This window comes from Ictidomys tridecemlineatus, chromosome 2 (genome assembly GCF_052094955.1).
Source record: "Ictidomys tridecemlineatus isolate mIctTri1 chromosome 2, mIctTri1.hap1, whole genome shotgun sequence".
Lineage (NCBI taxonomy): Eukaryota > Metazoa > Chordata > Mammalia > Rodentia > Sciuridae > Ictidomys > Ictidomys tridecemlineatus.
In genome coordinates this window covers 91,547,071-91,573,660 of record NC_135478.1, presented here as the reverse complement: position 1 = coordinate 91,573,660, position 26,590 = coordinate 91,547,071, and the positions used below count along the sequence as shown (strand labels likewise).

The following is a 26,590-nucleotide window of genomic DNA, read 5'->3' as shown; positions in this document are numbered from 1 at the left end:
GTAGAGCTTAATGCAGTATTACAAGCTTTTGTGATGTTTAAAGATTCTGTATTTAATTTATTTTCTGATAGTTTATATATAGTTAATGCTATAAATTCCCTTGAACATGCTGATAGGATTTCCCCTTCCTCTACTGTTTTCTCTTTGCTTTCTGCTATACAAAGTTTAATCTGGGACAGAAAAGATCCATTCTTTATAGGACATATCAGGGCACATACAGGATTGCCTGGAGCCCTTAGTTTGGGCAATAATTTAGCAGATAAAATCACACATGACATACATATTTTTTCTATACTTGAAGAAGCTACAAATTTTCACAAATCCTTCCATGTCAATGTTAATACCTTGCAAAAGCATTTTAGAATAACTAAGGAACAAGCTAGACATATAATAAAACAATGGCAAAATTGTGTTACCTTTTTACCACAAGTTAATCTTGGAATTAATCCTAGAGGACTAATATCTAATCATATCTGGCAGATGAACGTCACACATTTGCCAGAATTTGGAAAATTAAAATATTAGCATGTTACAGTTGATACTTCTTCCGGATATTTAATGGGCTCCCTTCATACCGGAGAAAAAACTAAAGATATTATATTTCATTGTTTACAAAATGTTGCCACTGTGGGCATTCCAAAACAGTTAAAAACAGATAATGGCCCTGTCTATACTTCTGCTTCTTTCAAGCAATTTTGCTTATCATTTGGCATTACTCACATAACGGGAATCCCGTATAATCCAGAGGGACAAGGCACAGTTGAAAGAGCTCATCAAGCTATTAAAATGTACTTACTAAAACAAAAAGAGGGAATTGGGAAGGGATATAACTCCCCCAAAGATAAACTTAACATAACCCTTTTTACATTAAACTTTTAAAATTTGGATTCATCAGGACTTAGTGCTGTGGAAAGGCACATGTGTCCAAAAAAATGTACATAAGCCAAAGGTACTTTGGAAGGATATTCTAATCGGACAATGGAAAGGTCCTGACCCAGTGATTGTCTGAAGTTGGGGGTCTGTTTTGTGTGTTTGCACAGGGAGAATAGTAGCCAATTTGGATTCCAGAGAGACTAACTAAAGTGATTTATTCAGGATAATGTAAAAAGAAGATGATTTGGCTCAAATCCATAACAGCTGATATCCAGAACCCCAGTTTAGCTATGCTTACATCTGTGATTATGGTTCTTCTATATCTGGAGGCTAATGAGCACCATTAAGGCCTATTTCAAATGTAAAAAATCTTGAGGCTTACTTGTGGGAATACCTTCAAACCCATATGCAAGTTACAAAAAGAATTTTTCTATTTTATTTTTTGAGCTCATACAGACCTAGGTTAATGTTTTTCTGATCAGTTTTATTTTTTAATCAACTGCGGAGTTGATTAAAAATCAATGGATTATAAAATAAATGGATTAAAAAATAAATCTTCATTGCAATGGAGATTTCACCTGTGAAAAGCTACAAGGCCTTTACTATTGTGTTATGTGTGCACACTTGTGTTATGTGTTGTATGTCTGTGTGTGTGTATGTCCATATATCAAGAGCGCTCATGAAAAAATGGATCCAAATATCTTTTATTCACATGATTTAAACAGTTTTAATTTGAATTAGGTATTGTTTTAATATGTGGACAAATAAGGAGGTTAACAGATCTGTTTGTTTACTTTCACCTTTCCTTTTCATTATATCCAATAATTCTGTTGAGGATAATGTAAATTGTTTTCTTAGTGCCTGATGGAATGCTACACAATTTTCTTTAGCTATCATTGCCAGAATTCCTACCTTAAGACAAAAAAAAAAGAATTTCCAGTATTAATGAAAACTAAATGAGACTTAGGAATTACAGCTACCATCATCACAGCTGTTGCTGTTTCTGCTGCTGCCACTACAGCTTCTTCGATAGCTATCACACAAACTGTATAAACTGATGCATCAATAAATAATGTAACTCAACAAGTAATGCTCAAAGAGTTGATTTGCTTTGAGAAGAAATAGACATATTAATGGATTTCTCTGCTTTGAGCTGCATGCAGGACTTACCTGGACTGTGTATCACTTATATGCATTATGAACTGATACAACAAATTGTAATAGTACCAGGGTATCTTTGCTGATGGTGTCATTGGTGGTTCAGTTTTTCCAGGGGTTTTTCACTTGCAGCTGTCAATGGCTTGATATCGTGGCATTTTGTATCCTCTTCCTTTCTGCTTGTGGCAGGTTGTTTATGGTGTTTGTGTAAAAACCACTATGGTCGTTATCCACAATTATGGCTAATTATGTTGGGCCGGTAGTCAAAGACGGGTAAGATCCAATTACAATGGTACCAACCTAAGACAGGAGGCTGACGATTTGAGGTCAGACCATCCAATGACGGGTAAGGTCCATATGTAGTATTGGACAACCTAAAACAGGCACAGTCCCTAAGCCATATACTTGTTATTTAATAAAACAAAAGGGAGGAGACGTTGGGGATGCAAATCAAGTCAAGATGCCGCCTGGCACTTTGCCAGGAGGAGTAGTTTGTGAAGCAACGCCAGCAAGCCATTAAGATGATGAGGATTCCTTATTGGCTGACTGCTGTATCTAGATGATGTTAATTGAGTCAAGCTGTGTGTAATTAGTTTAGTATATATATCTCTGCTGTCCGGCAGAGAAGTGGTTCTGCTACCTTAGGAGCCTGCTACCTTAGGAACTCGCTACTTTGAGTTCTCACTCAGTTCCCATTGAGTTCACTTGCAATAAAGTAGTTCCCACTTCAACCTTCAAGTTGCTTGTCACCTCCTGGTCATTTGACCAGCCAGACTGCACTGTGGCACACATGTTGTAGGATTCCATTCATACTAAATATCTCAAAGACAAATACTAAATATCCATAGATAAAAAGTGCTCAAAAAAGGAGCTCAACCGCAGAGTGCTTGCCTAGCATGGGTGAGGCACTGGGCTCGATCCTTAGCAACACATAAAAAAATAAATAAAGGCATTCTGTTTCTACAACTACCAAAAAATAAAAAATAAGTGGCTCAAGATGTCCAGGGACTGAAGAGTGGAGGGTATGGGGAGTTATTCCTAATGTATATGATTTTCCTTTTTTATTACTTTTGGAGTAATCCAAAATGTACCAGTACTAAGTAGTAGTAAAGGTTGTACATTATGTGAAGGCTGAATTGTTTACTTCAAGTTGTTAAGATGGTAATTTCTATGCTACAAGTATTTTTTCCATGATAAAAACTTTTTAAAAAATAGAGTAACAAGTCACAGAATTTTAGCACTGCAGAGGACTTCACTTATCATTTATAAATGATAAGCCCAAAACTTTCATTGTTAATGTGTCTAACCCACATTCAAGAGAAGACTAAGTGGTTCCCTGAATCATAGAGATAGTTTCAAGGCCAAGACTAGAACTTAAGTATTCTGATTTCTAGATGTGCTATTTCATCAATCAAAAATCCAGGTAGGCAAAAAAAAAAAAAAAAAAAAGAATCTATACAGACCTGTAGTCCCAGTGATTTTGGAGACTGAGGCAGGAGGATCGTTAGTTCAAAGCCAGTCTCAGCAAAAGTGAGGCATTAAGCAAATCAATGAGACCTTGTCTCAAAATGAAATGAAAAAATAGGGGTGGGGATGTAGTTCAGTGGTTGAGTATCCCTGAGTTCAATCCTTGTTACCTCCTCCCAAAAATTAAAACTTTAAAAAAGGGCTGAGGATGTAAGCTCAGTGGTAAAGGGTTAAATCTGGATTAAATCTCAGTACCAACCAACCAACCAACAAACAACAACAAAACTACTTGAATTACATTTTCTCTTTGTGGATTGTCCTTGGTCTCTCTACAGTAGGTCTTTTCCAGGCACCAAAGAATATGGCATCTACATCCCTGTTTAGCAGTCTCAGAAGAGAGTGCTTCTTTCTCTAGAGACCATAGAGCAATCCCAGAGAAATACTGGATTGGCTCTGGCAGGGCCACCCACCCCTCCTTATATCCACAGGAGAATGTTCTGTAACTGTGCAAAGAGGATGGTAGAGCATGGTAGGCAGACAAAACAAAGTCCACTACAAGTTATAAAGTTTGTTTACAAGACCACTACAAGTTCTAAAGTCCACTACAAGTTATAAAGCTTTGTTTCCTTTATTGCCTTGGAGTGCTGCTTTGAAAGGTTAGTGTGAGGGAGGCCAGTCTCCATCTCTAGTAGCAGTTCTCCTTAGGCTCGTGGAGACAGAGACTAGCTCATCAAAGCACTTTAAAAAAAAAAAATATATATATATATATATTTAGTTTTTAGTTTTAGGTGGACACAATATCTTTATTTTATTTTTATGTGGTGCTGGGGATTGAACCCAGTGCCTCATGCATGCTAGGTGAGCGCTGCTCTACTTCTGAGCCACAACCCCAGCCCTCATCAAAGTACTTTAGACTAGTGTCCTATGACACTGTTTTTCCTCTGTAAGGTCAAGTACATAGTTTGTATGCGCACTGCTGTATTCCTAGAACTGAACACAATGTTTAGCACATCATATTTCCTCCAAAATATTTGTTAAGTGAATTTTGAGGATTTGTAGCCCTTCTGATTCAAATGAATCTTGGCAATAATTGAGCATATCATAGATGCAAACAATGAAAAACAAAAGCAAAAACAAGCCCTTGTCCTTGAGGCACTCACAGCCCATCAGAGGAGGTAATTACTTATACCAATAATTATATAAAATTTTGCACATAATAAATGAAGCATGAAAAAATAGTAGGAAGATGCTCAATAATTCTAAGGAAATAGAGTAAATTTCTAGGAGTTAAAATGTTTTCAGGGGCTGGGGATACGGCTCAAGCGGTAGTGTGCTCGCCTGGCATGTGTGCGGCCTGGGTTCGATCCTCAGCACCACATACCAACAAAGACGTTGTGTCCGCCGAGAACTAGAAAATAAATATTGAAAATTCTCTCTCTCTCTCTCTCTCTCTCTCTCTCTCTCTCTCTCTCTCTCTCTCTCTCTCCCCCTCTCCTCTCTCTTTAAAAAAAATAAATAAAATGTTTTCAGACTTTTGATAATATTGAACCATATCCTTTTTTATTAAAATACTTTTTTTAGTTGTCAATGGACCTTTTACTTATTTATATATGGTGCTGAGGATTGAACCCAATGCCTCACACATGCTAGGTGAACACTCTACCACTGAGCCACAACCTAGGCCCTTAACCATGTTCTTAAAAAATCAGCTATAGTAGTCTCTCCTTATCTGTGTTTTGGCTTTCTGCAGTTTCAATTACCTATGGTCAACATGGTTTGAAAATATCAAATGGAAAATTCCAGAAATAAACAATTCATAAATTTAAAATTGTGCACTGTTCTGGATAGTTTGATAATGTCTCTTACCATCCTACTCCATCCCAATGGAGGCATGAATCATCCTATTGTCCTGGGTATCCACACTGTATAGGCTACCTTCCTGTTAGTAATATAATAGCTGTCTGTTGCCAGATGAACTGTCAAGGTATCACTGTACTTGTATATTTTATTTGGCAGTATCTGAGATTTCAGGCATCTACTGGAGGTCTTGATAAAGGGGGACTACTGTATATACGAATAACAGAGAAGTATAAAACAGGAGTTACCAACTCAAATGGTAGCTGATGAAGCTGAGTCAGTGGGTAACATAGGGTAAATGTGTGAAGCAAGTTCTCTCTTAAAGAACAATAAAGAATGATGAGGACTGTGACAAGATGGAGATAAGAGCCTTGAATAAAGATTTATTTGACTGATTATATCCAGTCAATTGTTAACATTTAGGAATAAACCATGTTGCCAAATTTTCTAATTTTCAAGTGAAGCTGGACATACAGATTGGAGAGGGAGGAGCTAAAATTTCCTCATTTTAAGTGTTGGAAACATTATGTAAGGCAAATAAAAATGTCAAATAGGCCACATTTGGTTCAGAAATCACCAATTTACAATTTCTGGTCTAGAAATTCACCCCTTTTTGGTCCCTAGCACCTAGAATAGAGGTTGAATACAATAGAAATTCAGCACATATTTATTGATTAAATGAATGAATGGCTAGGCCTGGAGGCACATGCTTATCCCATTGCTTGGGAGGCCAAGACAGGAGGATCATAAGTTCAAAACCAGCCTCAGCAACTTAGGTGAGGTACTAAGCAACTTAGTAAGACTTTGTCTCAAAATAAAAAAATAAGACCTAGGGCTGGGATTGTGGCTCAGTGGTAGAGCGCTTGCCTAGCATGCGTGAGGCATTGGATTTGATTCTCAGCACCACATACAAATAAATTTTTTTTAAAAAAAAGATCCATTAACAACTAAAAAGTTTTTTAAAAATTAAAAAATAAACGGATGGGGATGTAGATCAGTGCTTAAGAACCTCTGGGTTCAAACCCCAATACCAAAAAAAAAAAAAAAAAAAAAAGAATGACTTGGAAGTCTTACCAAGTAGTAAAATTGTTCAGGATTTTGTAAAATTATTTGGCTCTTTACATTTGTTAAGAGTCTCTATTTGGGATTTTCAAGTTGGACAGACTTTTATTCCACAAATACCTTTTGTCAAATTTCATTTAATTCTATGTACAAAATGCAAAAAGATCTTGAGAGAGCTGCGAATTTGTAATTCTGCTTTTTTCATAAAAGGGAGAGGGAATAAAACTGAGGCAAAGAAAGAGATTATTTAAATATTTAATTCCCTGCAAAAAGCCAGCTTGAGTTCTCAAGATATAGAAGTTAGCTTCCATCAATGACTTTCTTTCTCTGTTTTTCAGCCCATAAGTATCTCCCTCCCAGGAGCATGGGGAACTGAAGCTCCAAACCCCAGTTCTTGTGTCTTGAAGAAAGAAAACTTAAAGTCAGACATGAAAAGTCAAGCAAGGGGCTGAAGATTTTGAATATGCCACATTATTAAGTTTGTAGTTTATTAGGCAAGGTTATTCTTTATGTTCTATTTCACGTAAGGACATATTATGTAACCTGACTTGGCTGGGTGCAAATGGCATTTGTGAAATACTGAAAAAAAAAAAAAACCATGGTAGGCACGTGATCAGCCACTGAGCTATAGCCCCAGCCCCAGCCCCAGCCCCAGCCCCAAGCCCAGCTAATTTCAATTGTTTCTAAACACATCCATTTCAAAATCGAACTTGAACTGCTTTCAAATTGAATGAACAAATGGGCAGCCTCTCAATCCTTTCAGTCTGGGACAACAAGCCCCAACTCTTCTTTACAATTCTTGTTTTCTGCCCACGTTGACCCGGAATTTGCTCTCCTTTGGCAACTGTTTCCGTAGGGAATCAGTCACCTAATGCACCATATTTGCCCCACCCTCACTGTACCACTGGATATCCTGATTGGTGACAGCCTTCCCCTGTGCTCTATGATTGGCCGACCACATGCCGCCGAGAGCTTGGATGCCAGTTTCCTGAAATACTGGCTGGCGGGCGGAAGTGCAGGCCCGCTTGAGGTATGCCGTGAGGCGTCGGCTGGGCGCTGCGCGTGGCGGGTCTCCGAGACTTAGTCTCGGAGGGCCGCCATGGCCAGCGTCCACGAGAGCCTCTATTTCAATCCAATGATGACCAATGGAGTGGTGCACGCCAACGTGTTCGGCATCAAGGACTGGGTGACGCCATATAAGATCGCGGTACTGGTGTTGCTGAACGAGATGGGCCGCAAGGGCGAGGGCGCGGTCAGCCTCCTGGAGCGGCGGAAGCTCAACCAGCTACTCCTGCCGCTGCTGCAGGTGAGGGGCGCCCACTAGCTCCTGCTCATTTAGCAAACTTAGTGTACATTTGCACTGTGCAGGACACTGGCCTTGTTCTGGGGACACGGGGGTTCATCAAATAACTCTTTCTGCTTTAGAGGAACGTGAAAAAATAAAGGTAGTAAATCCCGCCAACTAACACTTGATGAGCGTTTAGTAGGGGCTAGGCGCCTTACATGCATTATTTTGCAGGTTCTCGTCTGGCACCAGTATTATCTGAGTGACGTGGGGAGAGGTATCATCTTAGATCTTTTGTAAAGTGGAGCTCCACAGTCCTGAGCTTTGCAGAGACGGAGATGAATCATACAGGCTTAGTTACTTTAGGGGACCATAATAAGTAGTAATAACGACATAAAACCTAGTAACGAGCAAAGACTGAACATTTATTGTGTGTTCAGCACTTCACATACCCTATTTCATTTTCCAGATTCACGCCACGGAGCTCCACAACTTAACTAGCTGTCACTTGAGCAAGTTCCTTAACGCTTTCAGTTTTATATCAGTTGTGTTATTTTTATTTATTTATTTATTTTTTGTGGTGCATGCGAGGCAAGCACTCTACCAACTGAGCTATATCCCCAGCCTCTCAATTGTAGTTTTTCCATGTATTTGTGTGTTTATGTGATTGATGTCTGTTTCCTCACTAGATTGTATCCGGAACACAATACTTGCCCTGTTTTATTCACCCTTGCATTCCCCAAAGCCTTGTAAAGTGCCTGAGAAGTTATTCCTGGAAGGAGTGAAATGTGATTCCCCCCTCCTTTTTTTTTTTTTTTTTGTACCAGGGATTGAACCAAGAGATGCTTAACCACTGATCCATATCCTGAACCCTTTTTAAAATTTTATTTTGAGAAAGGATCACACTAAATTGCTGCAGGCCTTGTTGCTGAGGCTGGCTTCAAACTTGCTATCCTCTTTACATAGACTCCTGAGTCCTGGGATTACAGGTGTGCACCACCACACCCAGCCTGATTTACCTTTTTTTTTTTTTTTTTTTTGCTTTTGGTACTGAGGATTGAACCCAGGGGTACTTAATCACTGAGCCACAACCCCAGCCCTTTTTAATTTTATTTAGAGACAGGGTCTCCCTGAGTTGCTAAGTGCCTTACTAAGTTGCTGAGGCTGACTTTGAACTAACAATCCTGCCTTAGCCTTCAAAGCTGCTGGGATTACAGGTATGCACCTCTGCACCCGGTTTGATTTGCCCTTTTTTAGAGAAGATGGAATGTTAAGCTGGTGGACCTTGAAGTATGTGCAATTGTTTGTTGAGGAATAGTGGTGACAGAAACAGATCTGCGCCTGAGCCTCTAAATGATGAGATCATAAGTGATAAACTTAACAAAATTATACATTTTGTTCATTTTTGCCACACAGTATACTTTATAAGGGGTTCGAAAATCCATCACAACTGGGCATGGTGTTGCTGGTCTGTAATCATAGCTATTAAGGCAGGAGGATCACGAGTTTGAGGCCAGTTTAGTGAGACCCTGTCTCAAAAAAAAAAAAATAATAATAATAAAAGAAGGGTTGGGGATAGCTCAGTGATAAAGCATCTCTGAATTTAATCTTCAGTACCACAAACACAAAATATCCCTTCACCTGAATTTGTGGGGGAGGGGAACTGGGAAAGGTGGCAACCTAGGACATAGTGCTTAAGTGTTTTGCTTAGTTAAATAAAAGGGACAACATAGTTAAATAAAAGGGACAGCATCTCTATAACTTGTTGGCTGTAGTCTTATCCACATTACTATTACTATAAGTGCATTTCTCCCTGTTCTTTAAATAAAAGTGAAAATACTAAAATTAGTAGGAACAGAAAAGTAGCAATAATCCTGGTATCTTAATCCCATCTTCCTGCCTTAGCATATGTGCCCCCCCCCTCCCCCGGAATTCTTTCTGATTCCTTGCTTGGCTAACTACCATGTAGTTTTAATCAAAGTTTATACATAATTCTTCTAGTAACAGCTCCTTTATTACTGTTTGACTTTTTTCCCCGTTGTGCTGGGAATTGAACCCAGGGCTTTGTGTATGCAAGGCAAACACTCTACCAACTGAGCCTCCAAATTTTAAATTGTAACCACTCAAGTAATGCACAAAGGTGTCTTGTAAAAACTTTATTTAATACAAAAATCAATGGAAAGATGATAATTCTGCATGCCTTCCAATTCTTTTCCTTTCCAAAGATTATCATTATAAACATTAATTCATCTGTTGAGTAACACTTTGGAATGGATCTTTCTAGATGTCTAGATGCATATGATTATAGGTATATATAAATATATATGTGTGTGCTTTTAATTTCATTTTGCTTTTTTTTTGTATAAATGCTACTTCTATTCCACAGCTTGCTCCTTTCACTTAACAAGTCTTGGAGATATTTTCATGTCAGCACATTTGAATATTTTTTTTAATGATTGCAGTATATTTCATAGTAAAATAAGCAACATAGTTTAACTTTGTTATAATGAATTAAGTCTTTTTTTTTTACTTACAGGTTCTTTTCAGTTTTTCTTCATTTCAAACAATGTGTGCCAAATATAACTTCCCCTGAAGTAGATTTGCTGGATTATCCACATCTAAACTTGGTGTATACACTGTGTTTTTGCTCAAAAAAGACTCAATGTTTTCTTTTAAAATACAGCTAGATACAACCTTTTTAAAAAATGTTTATTTTTTAGTTATTGGTGGACATAGTATCTTTATTTTATGTGGTGCTGAGGATTGAACTGAGTGCCTCATGCATGCTAGGCAAGCCCTTTACCTCTAAGCCACAACCCCAGCCCCTAGATTATAATCTTTTTTTTTTTAGTTATAGATGGACAATATTTTATTTATTTATGTGGTGCTGAGGATTGAACCCAGTGCCTCACACATGCTAAGCAAGCGTGCTACCACTGAGCCACAACCCCAGCCCCAATTATAATCTTTTTTATTATTATTATTATTTTTTAGTTGTAATTGGACACAAAATACCTTTATCCCATTCATTTATTTTTATGTGGTGCTGAGGATCGAACCCAGGGCCCTTCTCATGCTAGGTGAGTGCTCTACCGCTGAGCCACAATCCCAGCCCCCCCATTATAATCTTCATAGCAGAAGTTTGATGCTCTTAGTCCCTCATGGTACTTTTTTTTTTTTAATATTTACTTTTTAGTTATAGGTGGACACAATACCTTTATTTTATTTGTTTGTGGTACTGAGGATCAAACCTAGTGCCTCATGCATGCTAGGCAAGCTCTCTACCTCTGAGTCACAACCCCAGCCCCATCATGGTACTTTTAATGGTCTTAGCAAATACTGTGTTTGCCTGCCTTACAAGACTGGGAAAGAATCAAATGAGATTATGTTTGTGACATAATCTGGTAATAAAATGGTAACTGCATTTTAATAGTGTTTTCCAGTTTACAAAGCACTTTACATTATCTTACCTGATCTTTGCTGCAAATAAGGAAGATAATTGTTATTACATCTGTTAACTAATGAAGGAAACTGGGACTCAGAAGTTACAATTTTGCGGTGATTACAGAGCTTGAAGGAAGGAATTATACATCCTCATACAGTAAATTAATAAACTTCATTTTAGACTATTCTACTGACTAAAAGACAATATGCAATTTTGAAGTATTAGTTTAATGTTTTAGGTAGATAAGAAAAATCTGATTCGATATTTCATGTTTGAAATGATTGTTAAAGCAGAGAGGTCGATAAATGAATTTATGTTTGTAGTTCTTTGTCAGTCTACAGGTCTTTAACATTTATCTGTAATTTTCCTATTTCTCCCTTCCTCAGGGCCCAGACATTACACTGTCAAAACTATACAAGTTAATTGAAGACTCTTGTCCTCAGCTGGCAAATTCAGTACAGATCAGGTAAATTTTATTTTCTTCTGTATATACAGAAAAGATTTCAAGGTAGATAAAAATTACAAAAGGGCATGTGGTAATTAATTTTTTAAGTAAAATATGGGAGTCTAAGGCAGCAGGATGGAAAGTTTGAGATCAGCTGGGCAACTTAGACTCTTTTGCAAATAAAACATTTTTCCCCCCTAAAAATAAAACTTAAAATAGGCTGGGTTGTGGCTCAAAAGTAGAGCATTGGCCAAACCTATGCAAGATCGCGTGTTCAATTCCTAGTACCACCAAAAAATAAAGTTATCTTTATTCTAAGGGTTGTTTTCCTAAGTACCTTTAATGAATTTAAAAGAAAATGGATACATTAAACATACTTTTTTGCAGCTTTTTTTTCCCTTGAAGTTTTTATTTTGTATGGATCTACCTCATTTTTTTTAATTGTTGCAGATAATTTTATTTTTATGGGCTGATACTTGGATAAATTTTATGATCAAGAAAACAGCAATGATGCTGGGCATGGTGGTGCACGCCTGTAATCCCAGCATCTTGGGAGGCTAAGGCCGGAGGATTGATAGTTCAAAGCCAGCCTCAACAACTTAACAAGACCCTGTCTTTAAATAAAAACATTTCTATTTATTTATTTATTTATCTATCTATCTATTTATTTATTTATTTTGCCCTTCAAATTTCCATTTATTTTTTGCCCTTCAAAAAATATTTTTAGGGCTGGGGATGTGGCTCAAGTGGTAGCGCGCTCGCCTGGCATGCGTGCGGCCCGGGTTCGATCCTCAGCACCACATACCAACAAAGATGTTGTGTCCGCCGAGAACTAAGAAATAAACATTTAAAAAAAAAAAATTCTCTCTCTCTCTCTCTCTCTCTCTCTCTCTCTCTCTCTCTCTCTCTCCTCTCTCTCTCTCTCACTCTCTCTTAAAAAAAAATATATATATTTTTAAAAAGGCGGCTGGGGATATGGCCCAGGATTGAGTACCCCTGGGTTCAATCCCTGGTACTAAAAATATAAAGAGAAAAAAAGAAAGCAGCAGTGTTACTTTTCAGAAATATGGGAGTGACATTTCAGATTATGAAGTTTGTTTTACATGTTACTGTTTTATACAAATCTCTGAATCACCTTTAAAATAGATAACTCAGGAATATGGAAAGTGGGAAGAAATACTTCAGAAATATGGAGCATGGGCCTTCCTAAAATATACACCTCACTTTTCTCATTCAGAATCAAACTGATGGCTGAAGGCGAATTGAAGGATATGGAACAATTTTTTGATGACCTTTCAGATTCTTTTTCTGGAACTGAACCAGAGGTTCACAAAACAAGTGTAGTAGGTATGAAACTCTTCCAAGAAGAGCAGAGAGTATTTTCATTGAAATGAGCAACTTTCTAAGTGACACCTTTACTTTGCTTGATCTGTGAACAAACAGTAGGGATATTAGACATGTTATGGTTTGTATTTATTGCCTTGCTGTTGAAGAATTGATATTTAAGAATAATTATGGAAAAGTACCTTCTGTTTTTTCTGTAATAGTCAGAGTCCGAGCCTGGTTCTGGGGTTTTTAGGGTTTGCCAGCTCTTTCTTACAGTTCTCTGGATCACTTGCCTGCATTGTGCAACTGTAAGTGGGGGTCACCAACCAAACTTACGAAGAGAGGTAAGTAAAAATATATTATTGTTAACAGTATATAAAATGCAGATATATATATATATATGTATTTTTTTTTTTTTTTCTAAGCTTTTCTCTTAGCTTTGTATCCATGCTCCATCTCTCTGGGTTTTTTTGCATGGTAATTTTTATATTACTCAACATCAGGTATTTATTGATCTCCTCCTTTGTGCCAGGCTCTGGATATACAAGGTAGACATTGATTTTTCTTTAATGGAGATGATGTTTTGGTGGGGGAAACCAGATGGTAAAAAGTAAAGAAATAAATAAGATGATTCAGATAGTTAAAACAACTATAAAGAAACTAAAATAGAGACTGTGAGGGATGAAAATGGAGTAACTGGGATGGGAGGACTGAGCCCCAAATAAGGAAAGGTGAGCTTTGTAAGAATGAGGGAAGAACATTCCAGGAGGAGGAAACAGCACCTGCAAGTGTCTCTTTGGTTCTTGTGAAGGAAGGATTGTGCCACATAGTCATTGGTATCCTGTAGCTGGATTTCAGTTAATACTTTCATCTTGTCTGTGGTCTTATTTTCTAGGTTTATTTCTGCGTCACATGATCTTGGCCTACAGTAAACTTTCTTTCAGTCAAGTGTTTAAACTATACACTGCCCTTCAACAGTACTTCCAAAATGGTGAGAAAAAGACAGTGGAGGATACTGAGATGGAGCTGACAAGTAGAGAGGAAGGAGAAAGAAAAATGGAAAAAGAAGAACTTGATGTGTCCGTAAGGTAAGTGAAATTATGCAATTTCAATGTGTTGTTTCTTTTCTGGGAGGCTGTGACTGGTAGCATTCATTATATCAAAGTGAATTAACAATCATTAATTTAGTGAAATTTTATTGAATGCCTCCTAAGGTCTAGGCATTGGGCAAGTGGTATCACTGCTCACCTAGTTGTTCAGACTTGAAACTAGCGATACCCTTTGTTCCTCCCTATCCTTCACCCTGAAATTCAGTCCCTCTGCAGGTCCATTCAGTCCTTCCTTCCCAGCATGCTCTGATCATGTTCGTGTCTCTCATCACCACTAATGCCCTGAGAGTCAAGCACCAGATCTCTACTGCACGTCTTTACCAGCATCCTCACTGGTCTCTTGTCTCTCTACAGTCCATCTTCACCCAGTTCCTGGGAAACCTGTAAGAGTGTGAATCAGGTCATTGCACTCTTCTGTCCCAAACCCTTCATTGGTTGTTCTTGGAATTCAGAGACAGAAATCCCAGTTTGCTGTGGCTCCAGGCCTGCCTGATTTAGCCTTGCACTCTTCTCCAACCTCTTGCTCTTGCTCTACCCTCGGCTCTCGGCAGTCTCACTGGCTTTCTTTTGTTTTTTTTTTCAATACTCCAGACCAGTGTGTCACAGGTTTCCTGGAATGTTCTTTCTTGATTTTTCACCTGATTTTTTCATTTTACCATCCAGAACTCAGCTCCCATGTCCTCAGACAGGCCTTCCCTGACCAGGTATGAGTCTCCCCCATCCCAAACACTTTCAGCTTTACTTCTTTCATGGTTCTCATCACCAGATAGCCTTTTATTTATTTATTTATTATTTATTTTTTTTAGAGAGAATTTTTTAATTCTCAGAGGCTTACTCCCTCTTAGACCCTGGGCAGATTACTCACCTTCTCTGTGCTTCAAATTCCTCATCTACGAAATGGGGCTCATTCCACCTCAGAAGAATGTTAGAAGAATTAAATTAGTTTATATTATATTAAATATTTAAAACTATGGTTAGTAAATAGAAAGTGTTCGATAAATGTTAATTATTATTCCAACTTCTCTTTCAGTCAATTCCCCTAAGCAGTGCCTCTATGCTATACTGTAATCCTTGTTCTGGTACTTTGTTTGCTTAGAGTAGGGAAGCATCACTTCTTTGGAAATGTTAATTTAGACTTTTCATGTTTTATTTTGGCTTTTTCTTTTTTAAAAAAAAAAATATTTATTTATTTATTTATTTTTAGTTATTGGCGGACACAACATCATTGTATGTGGTGCTGAGGATCGAACCCAGGCCACACGCATGCCAGGCGAGCGCGCTACCGCTTGAGCCACATCCCCAGCCCCTGGCTTTTTCTTAAATTAATCTGATTTAATTAGTTTTTGTTGGTTGGTGCACCGGGTATTAAACACCAGGAGTGCTTTTACCACTTAGCTGCATTACCAGCCCTTTTTATTTTTATTCTATGACAGGCTCTGGATAAATTGTCCAGGCTGGCCTTAAACTTTGGCTCCTCCTTACCTCAGTCTCCTGAGTTGTTGGGATTACAGATATGTGCCCCCTGTGCTAATTCAATTAGGTTTAACTACATCTTTTTGTTGTTTTTCCCTATTTAAGAATTTATGGGGGGGCTGGGATTGTGGCTCAGAGGTAGAGTGCTTGCTAGCATGCGTGAGGCACTGGGTTCAATCCTCAGCACCACATAAAGTAAAATAAAGACATTGTGTCCACCTATAATTAAATAATAATAATAAAAAAAAGAATTTATGGGGTTGGGATTGTCGTTTAGCAGTAGATTGCTTGCCTAGCACATTCGAGGCCCTGAGTTCGATCCTCAGCATTACATAAAAATAAAATAAAGATATTAATCTACAACTAAGAAATAAATATTAAAAAAAAGAATTCATTTTTGAACATAATAATTACTATAAAGGTATGTTTTCAGAAAATAGTGTACCTTTAGGAAACTGAATTTCTTTTTTCTTTTTTCTTTTTTTTTTAAAGAGAGAGGGAGAGGGAGAGAGAGAGATTTTTTTTTTTTTTAATATTTATTTTTTAGTTCTCGGCGGACACAACATCTTTGTTGGTATGTGGTGCTGAGGATCGAACCCGGGCCGCACGCATGCCAGACGAGCGTGCTACCGCCTGAGCCAAATCCCCAGCCCATAGGAAACTGAATTTCATCATGAAAATTAAAGAAGTATTATTTGAATATAAATACAAGTACTGTTCTTTGTCCAAAACATTATTTTGCTAGAGAATTTTTTTAAAGCCTCTTTTTAATATTAATTTTTTAGTTGTAGTTGGACACAATACCTTTATTTAATTTATTTATTTATATGTGGTGCTGAGGATCGAATCCAGGGCCTTGCTGCGCTAGACGAGTGCTCTACTGCTAAGCCACAACCCCAGCCCCTAGAAAATTTTTTTTAACTGTATGAAAAGGAAGATTTCAATTTTTTCTTTCTGTGATTTTTTTTTTTTTTTTTTTTTTGTGCTGGGAATTGAACCCAATGCCTCCTGTGTACCAGGTAAGTGCTCTAGCCCTTTTGTAATCTTTTCTAATGTTTTATTGCATTTTGAGAAAGTCTTTCCTTCCTTCCTTCCTTCCCTCTTGTTCTTATAGTTATTAGAATATTTTTAACGCTCTTCAGGGAAATAATTTTTCTTGCTTTAGAAATTTGTATTCAAGTTAAAAAGGTAAAAAATATGCACATTAAGTAATATTGCATAGCTTGCTGATTTCCCATTTCACAATGAAATTATTCCTGTTTGAAAATGAGAATACAACTGTTAGTTTAGCAGTGAGGAGATAAATATTCAGTCAATAAATGTTTACCAAATGTCTTGAAAATCCATTTATGGAAGAAATAGCCTGAGAGTGAGTGTGTGTGTTTTGTGGGTTGCTGTTACTATGCTGCAGTTCTTGCATACTGCACTAGAAGAGACCTGTGGGGTTACACCACATGAGCTTGTCATGAAGGTTGGTAGGCTGCAGGCTAGTCCAGCCACCTCTTCTGTGGGTTTTTACAAGAGCCTCACAAATGTAGGAATTCTCTAGTATTTCATCAGTGGCTTAATGTCAGTCTCCCAAACTCGTTAATGTATTCAACAAGTATTTATTGGAAGGCATTGTGGGGCACTGTGCTAGATGCTGTGTGTCTGCAAAGAGAGAAAGTCCCTCTCCTTATGTAGTTATGTGGAATTGAACAGATAATAGAGTATAAATATGGTATATAATAGAGTATAAACTATATATAGTTTCACAGAGGGTCAACGCAGTGAAAAAATGAAATGGGAGACAGGGATATAGAGTGACTGGGTTAGGGGAGCTGTAGAGAGGACCTCTTAACATTGGGAGCTAGGTGTCCCAACACAGGGACAAACTGACATGGATGCAATGGAGGACAGTACAACCTGAGCATTGGAGATTTTGTTTTTGTTTTTGTGCTGGAGAATGAAGCCAAGGGTGCTATACCACTGCGCTACATCTTCAGTCCTTTTTATTTTTTGTTTTGAGACAGGGTCTCAATAAATTGTTTAGGGCCTCACTAAGTTGCTGAGGCTGACTTTGAACTTGGGATCCTCCTGCCTCAGCCTCCCAAATTGCTGTGATTACAGGTGTGTGGCAACACACCCAGCCTGTTTTTTTTTTTTTTTTCTTATGTAATCCTGTACAGAGAAACATTTCTTCAGAGTCATGTGGCAAAGGGATATTTTTCTTTCTTTTTTTTTTTTTAATATTTATTTTTTAGTTCTCGGCGGACAAAACATCTTTGTTGGTATGTGGTGCTGAGGATCGAACCCAGGCCGCACGCATGCCAGACGAGTGCGCTACCGCCTGAGCCACATTCCCAGCCCCACAAAGGGATATTTTTCATACTTTGCTTTCAATATGAAATTTTTTTATTTGTGCAAATATGAATTTTTTTTTTAAAGTCTAGATGTTTTTTGTTTTGTTTGTTTGGTTTTTCATGGCTGAGGATTGAAACCAGGTTCTTGTGTGTGATAGGAAGGTGCTCTACCACTGAACTACATCCCCAGTCCTGGAGTCAAGATTTATAATAGTATACTTCTTGTTTATCTGTTCTGTGTAATCTAAAATGCTAACAAATGGTGATTTCCAAGAAAAGGCCTCTTTCTTTCTTTTTATTGTAGAACCATCTCGTCTCTCTAGCAAGGAGTTACAAACTTTATTCATTCATTTCCCAAACATTGAGTGCCTGAAGTGTATGGAGGCACAGAGTGTACTGGGTGTTTGCCTGCAGCACAGGTGAGGAACAGCCATGGTAGTGAAGCATAGGTGGCATGATGGCCATCACTAGGAGAGGTAGGAGCTCAAGTGAGGGATGGTAGAAAGAATTCCTGGAGGATATTACCTTTGAGTTAGTCCTGAATGATGGATGATGTATGAAGTACAACAGTGGTTGGGAGAAGAGCTCTGAGGCTGAGGAAGCAGTGGCAGTGTCTTGTTGCACTGGGGTGCCTGTAAAGGGCAGAATGTAGGTAAGAGGGAGAGGCAGGACCTAATGCACCACTCTTCCCTGGCTAAGCTTCAGTTTGCAAGGTGGTGGGAAATTCCTGAATGGCTTTACATCACAGGTGATACGGTAGATTTGCATTTTAGAAAGGAAGCTGTGTAGAATTTAGATCTGTTATTTCTATATGATTATCTTGTATGAGCTTTGGCAGGTCATTCAACATCACTTTTTTTTTTCCCCAATAAATTTTTATTGTAAAATACACCTGACATAAAATTTACCATCTTAACCATCTTTCTTTTTTAAAAAAAATATTTATTTTTTATTTGTAGTTGGGTACAATACCTTTTTTAAATTTTGTTTTTTTATGTGGTATTGAGGATCAAACCCAGGGCCCTCACGTGCTAGGCAAACGCTTCACTGCTGAGCCACCACCTGAGCCCCATCATCTTGACCATCTTTTTTTTTAAGAGAGAGAGAGAGAGAGAATTTTTAATATTTATTTTTTAGTACTCGGCGGACACAACGTCTTTGTTGGCATGTGGTGCTGAGGATCGAACCCGGGCCGCACGCATGCCAGGCTAGCGCCCTACCGCTTGAGCCACATCCCCAGCCCCATCTTGACCATCTTAAGTGGTAAAAAGTGTACTGACATTAAGTACATTTATTTAACTTGTATAACCATCGCCAACATCCATCTCCATGATTTGGATTTTTGGTTTTGGGGTTGAACCCTGGGCCTCATGCGTGCTATACTTCCAGCTTCTGTAACTCTTTTTATCTTGTAAATCCTATACCTATTAAATAATAACCCTTCATTCCACCTTCCCCCCAAGTCCCTGGCAACTACTATTCTGCTTTTTACTATTTTGATGATCCTATGTACCTCATGTAAGTGAAATCATACAGTATTCGTCTTTTTTTTTTTTTTTTTTGGTACTGGGGGAAAAAAATACAGGGGCAGTTGACCACTGAGCCACATCCCCCAGCCATATTTTGTATTTTATTTAGAGACAGGGTCTCACTGAGTTGCTAAGCACCTCGCTTTTGCTGAGGCTGGCTTTGAACCATGATTCTCCTGCCTCAGCCTCCCAAGCTGCTGGGATTACAGGTGTACGTCACTGCTTTCAGCTGGATTGGTCTTTTTTGATTGATTTATTTCATCGATCCATGTTGAGGCACATGCCAGAATTTGAATAACATTTCATTGTGTGTACATGTTATATTTTGTTTTTCTGTCATAGGACACTTGGGTTGGCTCCATGTTTTGACTGTAGTGAATAATGCCAGTATGAGCCTGGGTGTGCAAATATTTGCTTGCGTGAGTCCCTCCTTTCAGTTCTTTTGGGTGTATAGCTGGAAGTGGAATTGATGGATCATTTTTCGATTACATGTCTGAGAAGATGGAATTATTTTAAAGTTTTTGGACTCTTTATGCAAAAATCTTTGATTTTGTAAATGTCATTTTTACTCTTGTTTAATTTATTACTATTTTTGTTATTTTACAGAGAAGAAGAGGTATCTTGCAGTGGACCTCTATCTCAAAAACAAGCAGAATTTTTTCTTTCTCAGCAGGTATGTTAATTCTGCAAATTATCATGAAGTTTTAAAGATTTTTGTGACATTCTGTATTATGGCATATGCCTGTGATGTTGAGGTTTATTAGTGAATCTGCATTATCCTTGACTCTTGGTTCTACCTTTTCCACCAACAGTGTAGTTGTAGCTATGTATCCCTTATTTTTTGTGATTTTATTTTTCTATTAACTTTATAATGAAGGTTCCTTTAGTAATGGTATGTGCCCAGAAACACACGAGTTAGAAGATGCGCTTCCCTTCTCCCAACATTTGTTTTTTATGGACATTTTTCATATATTAAAAATGTCAAAAAAAATTATAAATACCCGTAAGCCCATCACCTTTATCCCACAGTTAATATTTTGTTGTGTTTACCAAATACTTACCTATCTTTTAGCCAATTATAAATATTTACCCATCCTCTATCTGATTTCATCTTTATTTTTTTGCAGTACTAGGGATTGAATCTAGGGACACTTTACAGCTGAGCTACATCCCTAGGCCTTTTAATTTTATTTATTTATTTATTTTTTAAAGAGAGAGAGAGAGAGAGAGAATTTTTTTAATATTTATTTTTTAGTTTTCAGCGGACACAACATCTTTGTAAGTGGTGCTGAGGATCGAACCCGGGCTGCATGCATGCCAGGCGAGCGCGCTACCGCTTGAGCCACATCCCCAGCCCTTATTTTATATTTTTTAATTTGAGACATAGTTCACTAAGTTGCCCATGCTGGCTTCAAACTTGTGACCCTCCTGCCTCAGTTTCCCAAATTGCTGGGGTTTCAGGTCTGTGCAGCCACACCCAGCTTTATCTTATTTTTTGATGTATTGCAAGTTGCAGACACCAGTATACTTTAATATAACCATTTCTTTTTCTAATATACCTATTTATTATTATTGTTATTATTATTATTATGACTTTTTTTTTTTTTTTTTTTTTTTAGTTGTAGGTGGACACTGTATTTTTATTTCGTTTTTATGTTGTGCTAAGAATCGAACCCAGTGCCTCATGCATGGTAGACGAGCACTCTACCACTGAGCCAAACCCCAGCCTAGATACAAACATTTCTTTTTGCTGCTTTTGAGCCACATGTTTTCATTTTCTTGGTAATGTAAGCTGAACATTTTTCCTTCTGTTATTTTCAGTATAGAATTTTTATTTTTCATCCTATTTTTCTAGCTTTTTCTGATTTTGTTAATTTCTTTCTGGTTAGGTGCAGTGGTACATGCCTGTAATTCTAGTGATTTGGGAGGCTGGGTCAGAGGGATGGCAAGTTTGAGACCCTTGTCTCAAAGAATGAAAAGGGTTGGGGATGTGGCCCTGTGGCAAAGCACTCCTGGGTTCAATACCCAATACCCCCATACTCCCGAGGAGTTTTTTTTCTGCAGGAAGATATAACATTTAGATCTAGATAAAATTTATGTACTCACTTCTGCAGGTTAATTTCAGACAGGTTAGAAAAGCTCACCTACATAATGGTTAACTCTAAGGAAAAAAATGCTTGTCAGCTGTATCCTCCTCTCCCCCTCACATCTCATTACATTACAGGTGGATTAAAGAGTTAAATGTGAACGCTTAAAGTTATAATTAGAACAGTAGGAACTACATATTAACTTTTAACTGATCTGGGTGGGGAAAGACTTTCTAAACATAAAAGCTGGGGAAGAAAACAAGTAGAGGATCATTTGCTTTTTCAGCATAAAAATTAATGTCTTCATGTCATAACAAGCTCTAACAAAATTAGAAGGCAAGCAACAAAATGTAAAAGCATTTGCAATAAATGTGAGTGAAACGGCTGGGGATGTGGCTCAGGCGGTAGCGCGCTCGCCTGGCATTGCTACTACTTATGCAAAAACTAGACAAAATTGGAGTAAATTGTCTATAAACTCATTAAGCATTTAGTTTGAAACTAGTTTTCTACACATGCATTAGCTTTGCATCACTGTAATGAAATAACTGACATAGGCTGCTTAGGAGGTAAAGAGAGGTTTATTTTGGGCACAGTTTGGGAGTTTCAAGTCCAAGATCAGGTGGCCCCATTGGTTTGGGATTCTAGTGAGGGGTGCACATCCTGGTAGGAATATATGCTGGTGATCACGTCTCTCACCAGAAAACAGAGACTGAGGAAACAGACTGAGAGACCAATATTCTACTGTCCTTTTCAAAGGAATGCTCTGAATGACCTAAGTCCATTCATAGGCCTTGTCTTTTAAAGGTTTCCCTGCAGCATTGCCAACCTCGGGACCAAGGCTTTAACACGTGGACATTTAACATCCAAACTATTGCAACATGATTTGTATAATTGTTATTGATATTACCCATAAGAAACAACTAGGGTGGGACAGGGACCTGGATATCACAGGGCACTTTGCAAGTAAGCACTGGAGTTAGAAGGATAAGTAAACATGTTGCATGCCTGGAAGGAGCTTTTACTTTCTGGGAAGGGTCAGACTGGCCATTTTAATGTAGTCTCTTAGGTGCTACAGGAAGGGAAAGTACAGAAGGCTTGTAAGATCTTGCCTAGTCTAGAAAGTGATAGAAACAAGTAGCTGAAATCTAAATTGGGACCTGGAGGGTGAGCTAGATGTGGGCATAGTTGGCTAGTCCTGGGAAGGGTGTACAGATGGGGAATGGTGTTCAGGACACTTGGTGTTTTGAGGAGAGGAAGCAGCCATGTGGATGGTAAGGAGGAGAATGTGTTCCAGTCAGGTCCTGGAGTGAGGGCAGAAGGCAAGGACTGAGGAGACCAGGACTGGACCTTAAGGGCTCTCTGTGGAAAAGAAAATTATCAAGTGATGCTAGTTAGTATGTATTTTCATGTGTTAATTAACCATATCTTTTTACTGAGTTGACATTTTCAATTTCAGGCTTCTTTGTTAAAGAATGATGAGACTAAAGCCCTCACTCCAGCTTCCTTGCAGAAAGAATTGAACAACTTGTTGAAATTTAATCCTGATTTTGCTGAAGCGGTAAGTCTTTTCTGGAATTTGTTGCTGAGATGGAAGAAGGTCAAGGCTGTTTGGTATATTAAATAGCCACACAAATGAGGACCAATCTTAACATTGGCCTAAGTTCTTGAAAGAATATTGACAAGAAACAGCACAAGTTGCAAAGCTCTTCCCACCCTCACCTGGCTGTAGGGCATTGCTTAGCTTTTGATGTTCTTTCATTTGTCATCTCTCTGATGATGTGAGCTTTGGACAGATGATGATAGAATAGACTGATCAAAAAAAAAAAAAAGAAAAAAACAAAGATGGGCTGGGGATATAGCTCTATTGGTAGAGTGCTTGCCTTGCATGCACAAGGCCCTGGGTTCCATCCCCAGCACCACCAAAAAAAAGAAAAAAGAAAAGAAAAGGTTTGGGCTGTGGAACCAACCCAGATGCCCTTCAATGGATGAATGGATTAAAAAAAGTGGCATTTATACACCATGGAGTATTACGCAGCACTAAAAAATGACAAAATCATGGAATTTGCAGGGAAATGGATGGCACTAGAGCAGATTATGCTTAGTGAAGCTAGCCAATCTCTAAAAAACAAATACCAAATGTCTTCTTTGATATAATGAGAGCAACTAAGAATAGAGCAGGAAGAAAAGATTGACATTAAACAGAGACACGAGATGGGAGGGAAAGAGAGAGAAAAGGGGAATTGCATGGAAATGGAAAGAGACCCTCATTGTTATAAAAAACTACATAAAAGAGGTTGTGAGAGGAATTGGAAGAAAAAACAAGGAGAGAAATGAATTACAGTAGATGGGATAGAAAGAGAAGATGGGAGGGAAGGGGGATAGAGGATAGGAAAGGTAGCAGAATACAACAGTTACTAGTATGGCATTATGTAAAAATGTGAATGTGTAACCGATGTGATTCTGCAATCTTGTGTTTGGGGTAAAAATGGGAGTTCATAACTCACTTGAAACTAATGTTTGAAATATGATATGTCAAGAGCTTTGTAAGGTTTTGAACAACCAATTTAAAAAAAAAAAGGTTTGGGGGCTGAAAAACTCTTTTCCTCAGCTTTTTTTTTTTTTTTTTTTTTTTTAATTGTTGTTACTGTTTGTTTTTTACTAGGGACTTGAACATAGGGGTCCTTAACCACTGAGCTACATCCCTAGACTTTATTATTTTGTATTTTGAGACAGGGCCTTGTAAGTTGCTGAGGCTTTCCTTGAATTTGTGATCATCCTGCTTCAGCCTCCTGAATTGCTGGGATTATAGGTGTGCACTGCTGCGTCCGTTTATGAACATTTTTATCACCCCCTTATTTCACTCCATAATAGGGATTGAACCCAGGAGTGCTCTACCACTGAGCTACATCCCAGCCCTATTTATATTATTCTGAGACAGAGTCTTGTTGAATGCCCAGACTGCCTCAAACTTGTGATCCTCCTGCCTCAGTCCCCCAAGTTACAGGGATTACAGGCGAGCAACACCATGTGTAGCTGTTTTTTTCCTTAAATTTTAATAATTTAATTCCTTAGGATTTTTAACTCTGAAAATTTTTCTTCACTAAGTATTCACTTAGTATCTGGGTTTGACATAAGAGTTTATTTATATGTGGAAATATGCCCATTTTTCTTTGTTGTAAATTAGCAAAAAGTTTGATTCAGTGATTCAAAATAAAAGAAAGTAATGAATTTTAATTTCAGTAACTCACTGTGTTTTAATTTGGGCATTTAGAAAAATCAGTTTTGTACTTTGCGATGAATTTAGGTTTTAAGATATTTAGATTTGAGCTCACGGTGTTCCTCAATACCTGAACTAGGTGAGGCCTGCTGCCCTTGTGTGTCATTCATGGATCCTAATGCAATCAGAGGCCTAATGGATGTATGTTTAGGATAAAATTGACACAAACAGTAATGACACTCCCAATTTTTATTCGTGGACTCCCTCTGGAGCAACTGTGCTAGCTCCTATTGAGAAAAGATAAGATAAATCTTGACTTTTCTCAAGGGTAGGGGAAATAACAAGTGTCTAGCCCATGGTGCTCTCCATAATAATGTTCCAGCAGAGGAAGAGCAACTTTTTAAAAAATGTGGAGGGGCTGGGGATTTGGCTCAGCAGTAGAGCACTCGCCTCGCATGTGCGAAACTCTGGGTTCGATCCTCAGCACCACATACAAAAATAAACAAGTGAAATAAAGGTGTTGTGTTCAACTACAACTAAAAAATAAATATTTTTTAAAAATGTGGATTATTTCTTGTTTCAGCATTACCTTAGCTACTTGAACAACCTCCGCGTCCAGGATGTTTTCAGCTCAACACACAGCCTCCTTCATTATTTTGACCGCCTGATTCTCACCGGAGCTGAAAGTAAGAGTAATGGGGAAGAGGGCTATGGCCGGAGCTTGAGATATGCTGCTCTGAACCTGGCTGCTTTGCACTGCCGCTTCGGTCACTAGTAAGTTTATAGATTTTTTTTCCATGCAGACATTAAAAAAACGATGTTAATTGAGATGTGCTTTTAAAAAATATTGTATTTTTTAAAAATAAGAAAAGAGAGTCTTCAACTAAATTTTTCACTGACTTCAAAGAGTGAATAGACCCTTTTGCACTGGCACAGTTAATGAAAGCCTTTTACCTAAGTAGTCCGCCCCTTGGTGTCACAATTTAGCATTACTGTCTTAGTGCCAGGCCTCTGGATTCATTACTTCTGAGAAACAGCACAGCCATTCAGTGAAAAAGAAATTAGGCAATTAGGCCAGAAATCCCCTGCAGGAATTTTTGGAGGTAATAATGGGACTTTAAAAGCCATTTTTAGTATTTTCAAAAATGAATTAAATAAAAATAAGAAAAACTTGTTTCAGACAGCACAAAAAAAAAATGAAAAGGAAGTTTTTCCTTTATTGTAATAAAGACTGCACATGCTTGCTAAAAGCCACATGTTTGCTTCTGGATGGAGTCCAGGCAGCCAGTAAGGTGACACTGGTTTATTTTATTGCTAAGCTATACCTGTATTTTAATGTATAAAAATAGGAAAATAAATTATTATTTAGTAAATAGAGTTAGATTTCAATAACTGACCAGAGGCTGTTTTGGAAATGAGGAAATGATGTGAATAATGGTGAAATGTAGGAAGTTACTAGTTGAGTGAGTTATATTGTCCCATACACCCCACCCTGTGACTTTTTACTATTTAACAAAACTGTTGCTGCTCATGGTGGTATATGCATGTAATTCCAGCAGTTTGGGAAGCTGAGGCAAGAGGATTGTGAGTTTAAAGCCAGCCTCAGCAACTTAGCGAGGACCTGAGTAACTCAGGGAGTCCTTAGTTCTAAATAAAATATAAAATAGGGCTGGGGATGTGGCTCAGTGGTTGAACACCCCGGGATTCACTCCCCAGTACATCTCTGCTATAGACATCTTTGATTAGAGACATTAGGGTGTGTTAATAGAAGAATGGTATTCAAAGTTCAAGAATAAAGAAGTACCAGGAAGCACCCAGAGAATTCTGTTAATTTCTGGTTGTTAGATTTTGGTACTGGGGTCTGAACCCAGGGCACTCTACCACTAAGCTACATCCCCAGGTCTTTCAAACTTCT

The 26,590-nt window shown here is 38.1% G+C and overlaps 1 protein-coding gene across 2 annotated transcripts in view; it reads left to right on the top strand.

Moving 5' to 3' along the window:
• Positions 1-7,404: 7,404 nt before the first annotated feature.
• Positions 7,405-26,590, top strand: part of Anapc5 (anaphase promoting complex subunit 5) — a 39,666-nt gene continuing 20,480 nt past the window's right edge. For both annotated transcript variants that reach the window (XM_078039201.1, XM_078039200.1), the window contains exons 1-7: positions 7,405-7,723; positions 11,534-11,613; positions 12,830-12,939; positions 13,814-14,006; positions 19,978-20,044; positions 22,915-23,016; positions 25,259-25,449. In XM_078039201.1, coding sequence (XP_077895327.1) covers positions 7,517-7,723; positions 11,534-11,613; positions 12,830-12,939; positions 13,814-14,006; positions 19,978-20,044; positions 22,915-23,016; positions 25,259-25,449 — 950 coding nt within the window. In that variant the 5' untranslated portion in view covers positions 7,405-7,516. The remainder of the gene's footprint in view (positions 7,724-11,533; positions 11,614-12,829; positions 12,940-13,813; positions 14,007-19,977; positions 20,045-22,914; positions 23,017-25,258; positions 25,450-26,590) is intronic.